At 40.9% G+C, this 16,529-nt stretch overlaps 1 protein-coding gene across 2 annotated transcripts in view; it reads left to right on the top strand.

The window, feature by feature from the left end:
• APP (amyloid beta precursor protein) overlaps nucleotides 1-16,529 on the top strand; it is a 187,764-nt gene that overhangs the window by 34,857 nt on the left and 136,378 nt on the right. For both annotated transcript variants that reach the window (XM_088529802.1, XM_088529803.1), the window contains exon 2: nucleotides 1,010-1,177. In XM_088529802.1, coding sequence (XP_088385928.1) covers nucleotides 1,010-1,177 — 168 coding nt within the window. The remainder of the gene's footprint in view (nucleotides 1-1,009; nucleotides 1,178-16,529) is intronic.

Raw genomic sequence — 16,529 nt, 5'->3', positions numbered from 1 at the left:
GAATCTTTGGGATATTTAATTTCATAAAACTGCTTCATATTAAAAAAAATACTAAAATATTAAAACATTGGGAGAGAATAATGCTCAGATAAAGAAGTTCTGAATAAGCCTCCACAGAACCTTTTTGCCCATATATGCAGGTTTAGTGCTTAAACCAACTTAAAGGCTTGTGAGAGAAGGGGGTTGAGTTGCTTTTCTTCCTAAATGCATGCAGAAAGCTAATAGATGCTACGGAATTACATTAATTCAGCAATTGCTGAGGGAAATGTTAATATTTAACTCCCTGCTCAGACATTTCAATATGTCCTCTTGGACAAGGTTGAGGCATTGTAGACAGTGCCTCTGCAGCAAGCAAGGATAGGTAGCATAGGTAGATTAGGTAACATATCTTAAGCTTATGTGTTTTAATGCTTATTCATATAGATGGTATTGCACTATTGCACTAAGAGTTGGACATAACCCTTAGCACTCCCATGTTGTTACTTCAACCACTTTCAGGCTGAGTTGGATCAAAGCTTAGGCGGAAGACTCTACTTTTAACCCATTAGCTATATAAGACATCTAAAATACAGCCTGTGCTCTCAGGCGGAAACTAGAAAATGAACTAGAGGTGGTCTTGGGGGGGTGGAAAAAAAGGGCAAGATCTCTTGAGAAAACTTGCTATCTTTTTGCACCTTCCCCACGCGGTGCCAGGACACACGTTAAATTTCTGTAATTGTCTGTGTTTCGACTTTGTATGTTGTTTTTATGTTTAGCCCAAGTCAATAAAAAGACAACTTTTTGCCTGATGGAGTTTATGGTTTTACACTTTGTTATGCCACAGCATGTTGAATTTAATGGAGATTTTGTTTGTGTCTCAAATCGGCCTGAATCAAATAGTTTTTGTCTCTGCTGCAGTATGTGGGTAAGCCCATTGATTGATTTGGGTTTATTTGAGCTCTTAATGGCTTGGATGGGCTGAAATGTCAGCCATGAGTTTGAAACTTATTATTTTTTTTTCTCCTTTCAGGTGCCTGCTGATGGAAATGCTGGCTTGTTGGCAGAGCCCCAGATTGCCATGTTCTGTGGCAAGCTCAATATGCACATGAATGTTCAGAATGGAAAATGGGAATCGGACCCATCGGGAGCCAAGACCTGCATCAGAACTAAGGAAGGGATTCTGCAGTATTGCCAAGAAGTAAGTTCCTCATGCAGGGAATAATTTTAGTGGTTCAAGTACAGGTGCTTGCTGGAGACATTAATCTGTAGGGATCTTCCATTTCTCTCTGTTTTCTACTCCATTGTGTTTTTATCCTCTTTTTAAAGAGGCTCTCCCCAGAACCCATTAAAATATCTTCAAAAACTGGCTGCTATGGGGTCACCAAGACTATTGTGGGACAAGTTTGTCCTTCTGTCTTCTGCCTAGGGGACATAATTCTGTTGGATGTATAGTCAAGTACCGGCTTACAGAGTATCTTGAGTAAAGCTGAGGTGAGGGTTATTATTAAAATACCCTTGTTCTTGCAGGACTGATTTTGAAAGAGTCAGCTGTAACATCTGTCATTTTGCCATCATACTGAAATAGTCTGGGTCAGTCTGTAGCTTTTTGAACCTTTTGAACACTGAACCTTTTGGAGCTTCTTAATGGCAAAAGCTTCTATTTTTATACTTTTACAGATTGAGTCACAATGAATGATTTTATATTTGAGAGTAAAAAGTTATTACCCACTCCCATCCTAAGAACAGATGGTGTATCTAATTTTGTTTTGTCCCCATGCTGTGATAGCACGATAACCTGTGTGTGACAACTTGAAAAGAAAATGTGGGTTTCATGTCATGAAACAAAAGGGCATGGTTTGAATAGCTTTAGTCACTAGGTCTTTTCATTTCCTTGCTACCCTTTTTTTTTTGCCTTTTTCTTTTTTTCTGTTGTTGTTATTTTCTTAGCTGGGGCTATTGCTTATTGCTAGAGCAGTATTAGCCTTGCTTCCTAAATGCCAAACCAATTCCCATGAAAAGGCCTTTTAAAAAACAAAACAATTCACTCTTCTGATCTCATCTGTCTTACTGTCTTCATTTTGATTCTGTCATCCATCAGTTTGATTTCTTCTAGTAGTAGCTTGGTTATTGTTGGATTTTGGCTTTACTGTCAAGAATATTAATGTGATATGTTTTTTAGTAAAAAATTGTGATGGATGATAAAAATTAATACATTTTCAATAGCTTTGTCTTTTTACGAAAATAATTATTTTAGGGGAAATTTATAATACTTTCTTTTTACTAGGAAAAATACCAAAAGTATTAGCAATGTTTAAGAGGCTTTTGCTTTTCCATTTGTCTCCTCTGGGTTGTCTAAGTAAAGCTGATTTATGCATAGTGAAATTATTGAGGGGGAAGGAAGGAATAAAAAGATGAAAGCAAATGGTGAGTAAAACTCCACAAAATAGTATGGTTTTTTTTTTTTTTTGAAGTTGCAGAAGGAAATAAATTCATTAAGAGAAAAGAGATGTAGAAAATTTGGGCAGTTTTAAGGTGTAAGTTTTTAGTAGATGGTAATTCAGTTGCATATGCTGCAGGTACTAAAGGATTCCAAGCAAAGACTGGAAAAACTGTAAATATTGGGTGTTTGTCAGGGTAATAATTTTGAAAATTTGGGTGGTATTAAAAAATGTTGTTGAACAAGAAAAGAAAAAGTGATCAGGGAGTGGTAGCCATATGCTGATAGATGACAAAGGGAATATTAAGGGATGTAGGGAGGTTATGATTGGACGTAAAGAAAAAGTTCTTCACCATGAGAATAGCCAAGCACTGGTGCAGGTACCCAGGAAGGCTGCAAAAATCTCTATCCTTGGAGATTTTCAGGCCTGAGCTGGATGAAGCCCTGAGCAACCTCATCTGACTTCTGCTGTCGGTGTGTGTGGCGCCTTTTCAAACTTGGCTCTTCTGAGAGTCTGTGAATTTTATCTCCTGGCTGGAGAAGTGGGCAGAGAAAGGGGGGATGATCTGTTACTTCTGTTTATAAGCCTACATAAATATTTAACCTCCAGGGTGGTGATAGTCTTGATCTCGGTGTTAAGTGACACTTCATTAGCCTAATTTGTAGGTGATCGTGTTACAAATTCAGAGCATCTTCTCCACTTACAGCTTCAAGCCCAGCCCGGAGGGGATGCTTGGAGCTTGCCATGTCACGAGGAGAGCTGCCGGCGGTTGTGCTGCCTAAAAGTGGCGCAGGCACCTTCTCATTTTTAGTTGGTCTCAATTACTACGGTGACTTAAGGCATCAAAATGCCTCTCTGCGCCTAGAGCTTTCCCTGCCATGCACCCCACTGGCCTTGCTGTATGTCCATGGGAAGCTGCTGTCCTGGCTCTCCTGTCCCATCTTCTCTCTTCCTCCTCACCAGTCCAGTGTTGCCAATTGGGAGACACCTGTGAGGAAGGGACAAGCCAAGGGGCACTTAACAGTGCTTGGTAGGAGCCCTGTGGTCTCTCTTTGTGAGCAGCTGGTTTGGAGGTGGGGATACCATAGGAATGTCTTGCGTGTTTTTTTTTTTTTTTTTTTTTTAATGTAACAACAACAAAAAGGAAATGGTTAACAGATATTTGGAAGGTCAGATAGGCTGTTGATGAGAGGAGTCTAAAAGCTACATGGAAGCTGATCCAACCCTGCAGAATGGAAAGAAGCTCCATTTTGGCTGTTGATTCTGTGTTGTTCATGTTCCCTGGCACTATGGCAGCTTTCTTCTGTGTGTCTCCCTGGAGCAGCAGCTGCTCGTGCCCCTCTGCAGAAGTGTTGTTTTGTTGTCCCCAACTCTGAGCACAAAACAGAAATGACAGGAGACAGATGACAATAAATGCTAAGATTTCCCCTGAATCTCTAGTGAAAAATCTGACCATCCTGTTCTACCTGTTCTTTGTCAGAGATACCTTGAGTGGCTCTGTGCCAAGCACTGTGATTACAGCTGTAACACAGAAGACGATAGTGCTCTAGTGCAGTATTTCCTTGTAGAAGTAGCCTGTGTGTCTAGTTTCTCCTGTATCAAAGACAGACAACAAGGATATATAAAGAAGATCCAACTGGGCAGAAACTTTCCATGCAGTAAAGTGAAAATCCTGCTCTATGGCTTCTAGACCATAAAATAAGACAAAATACTTTTAAGAGGAAACTCCCTTCAATTCCCTGTTAATCCAGGGGGATACTCTGTGCAACCTCTAGCTTGTTTCCTCTGTGAAGTTATCTTTAAAATAATAATAAAACTTTTAGTAGAACTTATGAGTAGATGCATTCCTCTGCCTCCTGACAGGCTGTTTTAAAAGAGCTTTTCCTTTTAAATGTACGGGCAGACACCTGCTTGGTGATCAGGACACATGGCTGGAAGGTATGTGGAGTACAGCAAGACATGTATTTCTTGCAGAGAAGTCCCAAGGCACTGTGTTCTCTTCCTTGAGCTTGTCATCACTGCCTCTCCCTGTCCCTTGCCAGTGTAGGTGGGTTTTGAAGCCTTGATACAGGAAGGAACAGCAGCAAAGCCTTGCAGGGGCAGAAAAGGAGGAACAAGGAATGAGCAGAACCACCTACATGGTGTAAAGATGTGTGTCACTTGTTGTTGCATCTCTGCTTTTGAGTGGGAGCTGAGTGCAGCACAGGAACTATTTGGATTTATATTTGGACAGCACATCACACAATTTAAAGATTACAAAGCTCAGACTGTACACTGCTGATTTGAAAGGAAGTGAAGATACTTGAATGTTACCTTCTGGTTTTCCTGAGTTCAGTTAAACTTTACTCCTGGAGTAACAAGAAGTGGTTCTGGAAAAAGAATACGCTGATCCTTTCTGGCGTCAATAGTGCACATTGTGTGGGGTTTCTCATTTGCTTTTGTTTCTAAAGCAGGACAGGCTAAACAATGCACTTGTTTATTGAGGATATGGCAACCTAATCTGGTTGCTTTTCTCTTTCAAGTTCTTGCAGCAGAGTCAAGTTTTCTTGCATTTCAGTGGAACAAGGCACCGCTCGGAGAAGTAGCATCCAATCTCACGCTAAGCCAAAGGTCACGGCCGTGATGCGCACACAGCCGTGGCAGCACGGCGGCGGCAGCAGCGCGGTGCTCGCTGGGACTGCCGTGGTGCTGCCCGGGTGGTTCCACCCGTGCGCCTGCCGGAGCGGCCGGCGCGGCGGGAGCACCCGAGCGCTGCACCCAGCCGCGGTGCCGACACCGCGCGGTGCCAGCTGCCGGGAACCCACCCCTGCCATGTGCGGCCCCGGGGAAAGCTTGTCCTCCTAATGGCTGCTAATTGGAGGTTAGTTCATGCCCTGGAACGTGGTGACAGAGCTGCCCCAGATATCTGCTTGTTGTTGTTTTGTGAAAGAAACTGCAAACCCCCACCTGCAAACACTGGTGTTGCCAGGAGCTCGGATTCAGCAATGTTGTTGTTGAAGGACGGTGGATTTTAGGAACCTTTTGTTTTGCTTGGACTTATCTGCTATCTGGACTTAGCTGTTTATCTTGCTAAACCATTTTCATAAAATTGGTGTAAAACTGTCCTTCGGCAAAGGAAATAGTCACGTGAATATGCAGAGTAGAAAGTTAATTTAGGTGGATTCATTTCCCTACTTAAAAGGGAGTGAGGGTTCAGGTAGAAGACTGGTGTACATTTTATTATACTAGCAATATTGAACAGCCACTATGTGCTGAATTTAATTTCTTTGAACTGTACATTATAAAAGCTGCTCGAAGGACTGAAATTTTCTTCTCTGTGCTGAACTTGGTGTCCAGTGGATTTTAAAAACAGTACTCATTGTCAGCAAAAAATTCTGTCTAGTACAAGGAGGCGTTTTTTAGCTTTTTTTCTTTCCCCCCTCTAGTTTGGAGGTGCTCATTTTCATTTTTTAGTATGCATGGATTTGAACGGAATGGGGATGTCGACCTGGAAGCCTGTATGTAGAATAGTGCCCCATAATCAGCAATGGGCTCGCTGCAGAATCTTCGGCTAGTTGCTTAGAATAACTTTCAGACACAGAATATTCCTGTAATCCCTTCAGTAGGGATTATACTCTCTGAAAGAGCTTCAGTTGCTAAGTTTCCTGAACTTGGGTCAGATGTTCACATTTTTCACCTCTCTCTTGATTAGCTAATGAAATGTTACCTGACTTCTCTTCCTTGAAGGCCTGATCACAAGCAGGTGAACCAAACTGACAGTCATAAATAGTAATGAGAATTCAGAGGATAAATTAAATCTGTTACTTACTGTGGTAGGGACCAGCCAGCAATATATTCTAGGTGTCCCTGCTTGAACAGGGGGGTTGGACTAGGTGATGTCCAGAGGCTCCAACCTCAGCCATTCCGTGGTTCTGTGTGCAACCCAGAGTGACTTCTAGGCCACATCTAGTGCAACCTGAAACGTGACAGTAATAATGCACTATTTAACCCCACAACCTCCTGCATCAAAATAGTGCTTAAGGGCCCCCTACCACTTTTAATGGACTGAAAGGGCGATCAGGGTACTGCCTTTTACTTTCCTTGAGTTCCCTACCAGCAACATTTCCAATAATCCTTCTGCCCCTGTCACACCTTCCAGAGTTATATGAACGGGACTGATGGTAGCAGTCTCCTCTCTGCGGTCCTACCTCTTGTTGCAAACTTCATCAAAGCCTTTAATAAATCTTCATAACATCCAGAAATGGTGATAATTTAAAAACAAACAAAAAGATAGAAGAGAGTTTTAACAGAGATGTAGTAAAATGGTGTTGCTCCTTCCATAGCACCATTTCTTTACGTTAACTTGTCGTCTTCATGCTGAGAACTGCTGTTTTTTTCTGAGCTGCATAATGTCCTCTTTCTAGTTTCTCAAACAAAGTTCATTGTATTGAAAAATAAAATGGTTTTAAACCTGCACTGTTGAGCTTCTTAGTTTTTCTCAGTGCAAAAAGTGTGGTTTTCTGCATGGTTTAATGAAATATCACGGAAAATATAGAGATTTTTGGCAGCACAGACTGTCCTTAAAGCAAATGGCACTTCAAGGAAAATATGTTTTGATGTATTTTGAGATGGGCACAGTCATGCTTAAAAGTTTTGGAGAGGTCTATCTTAGCATTCTTTGTCTTGACTGCTCTGAGGTCCATTCTTTTAATTAAATTTCAGTCTACAAAATTCCTTCGGCCTCATTTGCTTCAACGAAAACTTAGCCTTTGGAAACGCAGGGTCTGCTACTGTTAGCATATTAATCCTGCAATTATATTTTAGTATATTCACAGTGTAACTCCTTTAAGAAGAAAGCTTTTTAGCCTATATTGCATTCTGTACTTTTAGCTATGGTTCAAACTGAGTGACTGATAAAACCTGTAGTATATGCTGCAAGATACTCTCTTCCTTTATTAATAATAAATTTTTCCCCTTCTTTCCCCCACAGGCTTTTGTTTATATTCCAAAAAGAGAAAAAATGTAAAACACCAAAATCTCTGTATGCTGTATTGCTTTTATGATAAATAATCTAAGTCTTTTTAAAGTTACGTGTTTTTTCTTGGGAAGGGAGTGTACTTTTGCTTTGAGGCTTAGGAAGAGAGGATGGAATGGAAAAGGATTATCACTGTAAATACATATTCAGGAGATCTGTACTGCAGTGCTTAATGATGCTGCTGTGCTGCATTTTCCCCTACATTAATTTGGAGTTTCCCAGATACAATAGCTCAGGTGAAAGGTTCAGCTCAATCTCCAAGTCAAACAGGTGAAGAGTTTGTGCCAAGAGTAAGATAAGATGGTTAGGTTTTCTTTTGACCTTTAAAATATACGAATGTGATGGGTTATATGCTGGTTAGTGCTGCTGCCCTTTCAGCTTGTAGTTGAACCAGCAGATAACCATTTAGCATGTGTTCGGATGGTGAAAACCATCTGCTGAATTGAGGGTCTGAAAGACAAGATGATGTTGGACATCACTTGGCAGTGTGTTGTTCTTCATGCTGGTAGCTCGCTCCCTAAGGTTGCCAAGGGGCCCCCTAATCACATGTGCACAGAGCCTCTCTGCAACACCTGGAGGAGGGAATGAAGTTCACCTGGCCCAAATCCTGACCGTACGGAAGCCCCGGACGCTTTCTGAGAAGGCAGTGTGGTGCTGGATGTGATCTGCAGAGCTGCTGCCTCTGCGTCCGTGCTGTTGGCGCAGAGGACCTCATGGGGACAGCGTGGTAGATCTCTGCGGCTGTTTTCACCCGTTCCTTCTTTCCTTCCTGCATATAATGTTATGGTAGCATTCTGTGTGGTGGCTGCTGTTTTCTTTAAAGATGCTAACGCCACCACGTTTTACCCTGTGTGAGATGGACTGGAGCAACTGTTCCCCCAGGAAATAACATTAGAAGCCTAAAAGATGATAGGCATAAGGTGTTAAGATAATTTTAGGTAAATTACCTTATGTAAAGAAAATCCTGTTATAACAAGACAGCTGTTAGATTTCAGCCCTTCTCAGGAGCAAATGCCCATTCTTTTGGAAAGAAATACCTTGTCTTTTTTTTCCCACTCTTTCAAACTGTGGTGTGTGGATGCTTTTAATCTGGCATAAACATATTCTGGTTCCAAAAGAAGTTATCTCGAGTCATCTTTAACTCCCACTGTGTGGTACTTCTTGTTCTCTGCCTTTTGACAGTGTGTGTGGGGAACACACATCTTTAGGTCAGTTCCATCGTCCAGCTCCTGTGTAGCACTGGCTCATGGAGAAATGTTGGCAGGAGATGGTTGAGAGCTGGAGTAAGGCAGGATCAACAACACTGGATCTGCAACTGATGAACGGGACTGCTGCTGCCACCGTAGCCTCTGTGAGTGGGCCTCTGTAGATGGCTGCAAGTGCAATTCCTTCTTGGGCCTGGTCCTTTGGGAGTTGAGGCTACTTACAGGTGTGGGGTTGGTGGTTTTGGTTTGGTTCTGTGCCCAGGGACTCTATTCCTTGTTGGTCTCCACTTGGTGAATCCTTTGGCTTCCTGCATTTCTTGGGTCATCCCCATGCACTGTGGATGGCTCTGTAGCTTTTCTGTGCTGTACCTCATGACTTTGTCCTGTGGTATGTGACGCTTTTTTTTCCTTCTTTCCCCTTTCACCCTTGCTTTGTATTCTGAAATACTTAAAAATTAGCATTACTCATAAGAGATCTGTTAATTTCCCTCTAGTACTACCTCTGAAGCTTTTTAGTAACAGACAGTGGGCTGGTATGTCTAGACTGATGGCACAGAATTGGTTCATACTCAGAAATCTGTCTTTCCAAGGAAAAGGGAAGATGCATTATGCATATGTTTTCAGTTGTCAGTTTTGCAGGCAATCAAAAAACTGTCTTTCTCTCCCTCTTTAGCTTTGAAGCTGTCAGGAAGATGATGCTTTCTTGAATTCATGGCAGGGCAGTGCCCCAGTGTTAGATTGGGGAAATACTACTACATTCTTTTTTCTTTTTCCCCCTCCATATTTATTGCCATCACTTTCTAATTCATGCTGTGATACTATCCTCTGATTAACAATTATCTCATTAAGATTATTTTGTGGTACTATATTGAATACCTGTCTTAATCCTCCAAATATCCTATACCCCTTTTAAATAATCAACAGTGCCACTGATAATCCATTTTGATAGATATATGCTCCTTACATGCATATTATTCTACATGGTTGTGAACTAATTGTAGTATGTTCATATAAGCCTGGAAAAGTTTCTGAATACCTAGCAAACTACTGACAGCTTCATACTCCTTTTCCCTTGTTAAATGTGGCATAGTCTTTCATAGTCCTAATGGAATTTTGGTTGTCAGAAACTCATTTTTTACTTGAGTGGAATGAGGAGCCCTTTTCCATCAAGGGCTATTGCCTGTAAATTTCTAATGTGTGAAATGTGAGTGTTTTCTTTTAGGCCCTTAAAAACTCTTGGAGAGGCCTCTGGTTTGGTGTTGAGACAGAAAACAGAGTGTTGGATTTAAGTTCCTGGTAACAAATCCAAATTACTATAATGTCTTGCGGTAAATCCTTGCTAGGAAGGGGGAACGTCTCCTCTTAGCTAAGTAGTATTTTTCTGGTAATGAGCTCCTATATAATACATGAAAGATATGTCACAGTATCTGTTAAAACATTAGCTTCCTATTTAGTAGGTGGTGACAACTGTTGCTTATATTAACATCTAAAAAAACATAATCTGAAGAAAATAGAAAACTTGCAAGGTAACTGCAGTAATGTGTTTGGAAGCATGGTATTTTCTTTGGTCTGGGTACAAATATTGAATTATGATACTGTTAATCTGCTATAAGGAAATACAATCTGATACAATCCCTTTTTCTTGCCAGCATAGTTTCTCCTTCTATAAATATCATTGTAGGACAGAAAAAAATTAACTTTGGCTGTTCAGCGCTTTACAAGATGTCTTATTCCAGCTGCTTGAAGAAACAGTGTAGTGTTTCAGTAAGACTATAAAACAGTTCTGTAGTCTAGTGAAGTGAAATCTGATTTATTTCATTCATGTCCGGAGTCACATGTGTCTTCCTGAAAAATTAAACATTTGTAAAATGCCTGGCTTCCTCCACTCATCCCTTAACTCCTTCCACATGCTCTCTAAAGACAACTCTGTCAAGGAGTTGTGGTCAATAAATGGTTTCTGTGTTGCCAGCTTCTTAAATTCATCTTCTGGGTTGGTCTTGAGAAATTTGACCTTTTTTGATGCAATATCAAGACTCTTTACTAGATTTACTTTATCTTGTACAGGTATGTGCTGCTGCGGCTGCAAGAATCTGTTTTGTTTCCCTCCTCCCCCTCACTTCTGCTCTGCCAGAATGCAGCATATGTCTGATCCTGCGAGGAGGGAACTCAGGGAGCAGAGCTGGCACAAAGCTAAGCCCTGCACAAAAGATGCTGGTTTGTTTCTGAGGTAGCTCCCCGAGGGACGGATAAGCAGCACCCTCAACTCTGGAGAAATATTTTTTGATGTAATTAGAGCTACAAAATGGGTGTTAAATCAAGCCTACAAGGAAGAACAGGTCACATTTTAATCAGAGATGCAAATGTGGCTCCATAATCTAATTTAGGGCAGCAGTAGCACGAGAAATGGAGGGTAATAGCTTCAAAATGCCAAAATACGTGCAAAAAGGGAGAGAAGAGAAGGAAAGCGAGGATGGACGAAGCTGGTATTTCTAGGCAGCACATGATGGCAGTAGGGAGGACAGAGGAGAACTGACAGATGCATGAAAGATTGAGAAACTGAATGTAATACAGCCTTACTCTTGTAGGGGAATCTAATCTCCTGAAATGTAGGTTTCTTAGATGAGTTGTTAAACATTCTTTCCATGCCTGCCATACAGTATTTTAGAAAAAGTTGTGACTCCTCCAGTGAAGGGTACAGTCTGAATTTCTCTCTTGAATATCTGGAGAGTTGCTCTCATCACATTTTTTACCAGGGGAAAACTGAGGCAGAGAGTAACTAAGTGACCTGTTGAAGGTCACGTGCTTAGTCTGGAGTGGTAGGACAGATTCAGCTGAGCTCCTCGTGTCCCAAAGTACCACAGCAATCGGTCCATCTCCCGTTGCTTGACAACAGGATGAAATTGCTGTTCACAAGCAATAAAAGCAAAAGACTTCATTGATTAGTACACAGTAATGATTGCTTTTGAAGCACAGAGACAAACTAATTTAAACTAGATGCCATGTATTAAAACTGAATGAGAATGTGCGCTAAATATCAGGGCTAACAAAAAGTATGAGAAATCTAGAAAACAGTACTGTAAGGAAAGCAGTGGCAGCAAGTGTGATGGATTGGATGCTAGATGGGAATGTGGCAGGTGATCTGGTAAATTGTCTGCATTGTTTCTCTCTCTCTCTTTTTTTTTTCCTTTTGCCTGCTTGAAAGGTCTCATTTATTTAGTGCTTGTGCCTGGCTAGAATTTAGGGTCCCAGTAGCTGTGAATTTTTCTACTGCTTTCGCTCCTGTCAGGGTTTCATGGCTGGAGATGCTGGAGGAGCTTGGATATCTGGCTCCTGTGCTCATGAGCATCCCTCGCAAGTGCTGCTTTCCAGGCTTAGGAGGCTTCTGTTGTTCCTGTTCACTAAGCTAAATTCCTGTCCTAAGAAATAATGCAGCGGGGGTTTTGGTATTTGCAAATTAATGGGAGGTATTAATTCATCACTTAGTGTAGCCTTACTGAAGTATTTCTTCCTCAAGAAGTACTGAGCTCTTCCTGGGTGTTAGAGGGTCACCCTGATAGTTGTCATATGACTGCATCAATAGTTTGATATAAAACTTACTGAAATGATTGCTTGCTAAAAATGTATTTGAAGTTCCTGCGAATCTTCACATTTACTTGGATGTTTAGATCCATCTGTGGAGCACTAAATTCAGTCCAGCAATGTCTCACTTTCATGCATACCGATCAATTAAAGCTTATCTCTGAAAAAGTTATTCTGCTAAACAACAAAATCTGTTAACACAGAGCACAGTAATAAAGTGGATTACATGATAACATAATCCTGAAGATAAAAGCATGTAAAGCTTTGATCTACGTTTTATTATTATTTCTGAAGGCTGCAGAAGTGTAGGTGCAGTTCTGCAAGGCCAGAGGTAATCGTGTGTCCCATGATAAGCCAAAGCAAGGTGCGTTCTTAAGGATTCTCTTTATTGTTTCTTTCTTGTCAGTTTGAAAATCCTTTCCATCAAGAAGCACTTGATGGGAATGGGCAAACTTTTTATTTGTTTCTTAACTTCATTCCAGTTCAGTAGGAGAAAAGGTGTCAAAGATGCATTTTAATTTTAAAATGATTATTTGCCACTCTTACTGTGATACGAAAGTTGCTAACAGTTGAGGTTGTTGCTAAAGGTTGTGTCCGATGTGGCGACTGAAACCTTTCTTAAGCCCCTTTCTTACTATTCTTCCCCTGAAGCCTTTGCTGGGCTTTCCTGCACAGAGCGGCTTGTGCTTGGGGTAGTTGGAGCGTCCTTAGCAGGATGTAGCTGCAGCCGCTGAACGTTAACGAGCTGCCTCAAGCAGCCTCAAGCAGCTCGTTTACTGGGGGGTTGTTGTGCACCAAACAAGAAGTCACAGCAGACTGTAACGGCTCCTTTTGCAAGTCTGTGTATTGGGCACAAGGTTCATCTTCTGGGCGTTCATAGCTTCTGTATTCTTAGCTCCAAAACTGGAAACACTAGTTCTGCATCATATTAAAACACTTTTTTTCCTCCTGGCAGTAAGAGTATAAAATAGCTGAGGTTTTTAATAGGCTGTTTGCTCTTTGAAAGTTATTTATTTATCTGCCTTTTAGGTTCTATTAAAAAACTATTTTTAATTGGTGCCAAAAGGCACTATGATTCCCATCATAGACATAAATGTCTGCTTAGGCAGAGAAGGGACTGACACTGCACATGAAACCTGCTCTCTAAATTGTTTCGCTTAAATAGTATTAAATCAAAGTCACGTTTTTCTTCTGACTGTTAATGTTGCCGTAGTACTAACCCAGCATATCTTAAAAAACAACACCACATTCATACCCCAACCTGGTAGGAAATCGGCTAGCTTGGGTGCCTGCAGTGGGGATGGCTGAACTTCTGAAGTGTCATTAATACAGTAGAGGGGGTTCTTCATGGCCATGTCTTTGCATCTCTTTGGAGATTGTGTCTCAGAGGGAGGCACAATCTTCAAAGGAAATGAAATGCTATGCTATTGCAAACCTCATTATTTTCCCCTTCAAGGGCAAAATGCTGCATAGGTTTGAAACGCTGAAAGTTGATCTCCCAAATGGGAGATGTCTTATCGACTCTCCCCATGCCCAAAAAACCTATATGCATGTATGCAGACATGCAGATGTTCAAAGATGGTAGAGTTGTTAGTGTATTATGTTTTAGGACAGCCCCTCAGAACTAGTATAGTTCAGATTTTAACTAATAGAGCAGATAACAAGGGGTAGTAATCAGAGCTTGGCAAGCAGCTGTGCCACTATTAACAATCTCATGCTGCTAGTCATTTTAAAGAAACTTCATGTTTTCACTTGATGTTGAAAGCTTGATTCATGCAGTACACAGCCTGAAAATTTGTAGTGAAATTTAATCTTTAGATACTGTAGATACTCTTTAGATCCCGTTGGCTGTGTCCAGTTGAGATGGGTCCTGTTCCACTTATGCAGTATTTCGGACTGGAAAGTGGCTGCAGGATTGCAATCCTTCCTACTCTCCCTTTTAAAACTAAGTGTTGTCAGATCTCAGGAGATGACAATAAGCTTGGATTTCAAGCTTATTCCCGTGTTCCTCTTGCACTGTTTACCTCCAGGCATTTAGATGTGCAAGTTCTGACTCTGCTGGAGGGTGAGGCCTGACATGTACTTGTCAAAGTTGTGTTGGATGCCACATGACTTAGTTATGCTGTAAGGATGTTCCTTTCTAGGGATTAACATTGCTTTGGCCACCTGAGTGTGGCAACAATTTGAAGTGCCTCTAGTTTCTTTGTTTGCCAACTATCTGAAAACTCTTAAACCTGATTTTTGGTAGGATTTTTTTTTCTTTTTTGTCTAGCTTTGTCTGAGTTGATGGATTTGATTCTTCCGTTGAAGAAGTCAGTGCCAGGGTTCCCACTGACTTCAGTGGAACATGTAATACGAGGCATCAGTAAAAATGTGCTGCCATCTGTGTGGGAAAGCACAAGAAAATGTCCAGGTTCCTTGTTGGTGCGGATGGAGTTCCAAGGCAGATTGCTCCTCGGCTTGTACATCTCCGACTTGCTTCTGTTAAGTGGGTGGACACATAAAGACAACCCAAAGACTGGGAATTTTAATGCCAGTCTAGAATCTGCTCATATTAAGGATATCAAATTATGCAGATTTATGAAGAGCTTCCGTCTGAATGTCTCCCTTTGTCACAGGAAGCAGGCTCTATAGCATTTTTTAAAATTTATTTTATTTAGCAATGAAGGATAAGAAACTTCTAAACTCTGGTCTCTGGCCTTGCTTGTGCTGCGTAAACAGCTTCAAGGCCACGAGCAATGGAGCTTAATGTGAACATGCAATGGTGGGAAGTGACTTTCAGGAGGGGGCAGATCTGTGTCACTTACTCTAGCTGCAGTAAGATCTGCAAAGCCACATGGGTCTGCTGATTTACTGAAACAACACGTGATTTTCTGTTGTAATGGTTTGCAGTGTGGGGAAAGTGTAAAGGGTCTAGGAGTTACGCTGCTAAAGAGCACAAACTGAATGTTAGAACTGAATTCTGGTGGCCTGGGAGACACTGTACACGTGCACCTGTTCCAGTGTCATGGCTAAAATCAGTGTATGTGTGCACTTGAACATGTATTTATGTGTGTGTATAATGCATCTAAAGTGGAGAATTCAATTTAGAAGTTTCTCAAAGTACTGAAAAGAGCAGGGAGAAGTCACTAATGCAATTCTTGCTGAATATTGAGTTGGTGCAAATTAGACACTTGCAACATAAGGTACAGCGAACTTCTTGACAGTGGGAGCTGAAGATTTGCAGATGCCATGTTCTAGTGAAAGTGCATGAGCACTTAGCATCAGGATTTCCATGTGCTCGAGTTAGGGTGTTAAGCAAACAAAAAGATTAGCCTTTAATACTGCTGCCTGGTTTCATGGCAGTATTGCACTCATTGGGAGAATTGCACTCATTAGGCATCTGCCCTTCAAAACTTCAACTCCTTTTCACTGATCGGGCTACTAATAGATAAGTGGAAACAGGCATCTTATGTGTGGGGTATACTGTTTGGTTTTGGATTTTTGTTTTGTTTTGTTTTTAAATGAGAGCTTATTTTTGCTTTAATTTTTATAGTAAGGGTTTTTTTTTTCTTAGCAATATGAATATATCCTTCAAATGAGAATAAAAAATTTCCCATCTTGAATGGGAAGGGGAATATCTGAAATTGTTGTATTCTACTTGCTCTGTGTGTACTAATGACAGTAAAGTGCTTTATAACAGTAGAATTGAGGTATTGTTTAAATTGTCATTTTGGGGCTATTTCTCAACCTTTTTCTGCATTCCTTTCATGCAGTCCTAAAGCAAGCTGAGCATGAGCTGCTCCTGGTTTCTGAAGGATGGAGGAGAGCTGCTGTTTCATGGTTAGAATGGGACATGATATGACTTTGTATTCTAGATACTCGATTCGGAAGTTGATTTCATTAAAAAGGAAACCACAGCCTCATTCCCCCTTGGGGTATTCAGAAAAGTGAATCCAGGCTCTTAGATTAATAAATTACCCTTTGGCGACTTCCACAGTAAACTCAAGAATGCATAAATTAATTAGATTATTAAAAATGAGTTCCCAGGCCTGCTACATTTTGACAGTTCTTGCATGGCCCTGAGGAGAACTTTGACATAAAGTAGGTCATTTCGCAAGGAATGGAACTTGGAATAGATGAATAAAGAGCAATTTTTTTTCAAGTATATTTTCATAAATTTTTGGCTGACATTTAGTTATGTTCTATACTGTGATCTACTCACTGAACATAACTCTATCCCAATTATCACACATTTTTTTACTGACAGAAGTGGGGACATGGGGCTTAATTAGATGAAGCTTGTGAAAATAATTCAGGCAGATAATTTGACTT

The sequence above is a fragment of the Tinamus guttatus genome, unplaced genomic scaffold (assembly GCF_059628265.1).
Source record: "Tinamus guttatus ecotype Peru unplaced genomic scaffold, ASM5962826v1 Tinamus_guttatus_pri_ptg000347l, whole genome shotgun sequence".
NCBI lineage: Eukaryota > Metazoa > Chordata > Aves > Tinamiformes > Tinamidae > Tinamus > Tinamus guttatus.
The sequence above is the reverse complement of the archived record's forward strand: the minus strand, read 5'-3'. Positions and strand labels throughout refer to the sequence as shown.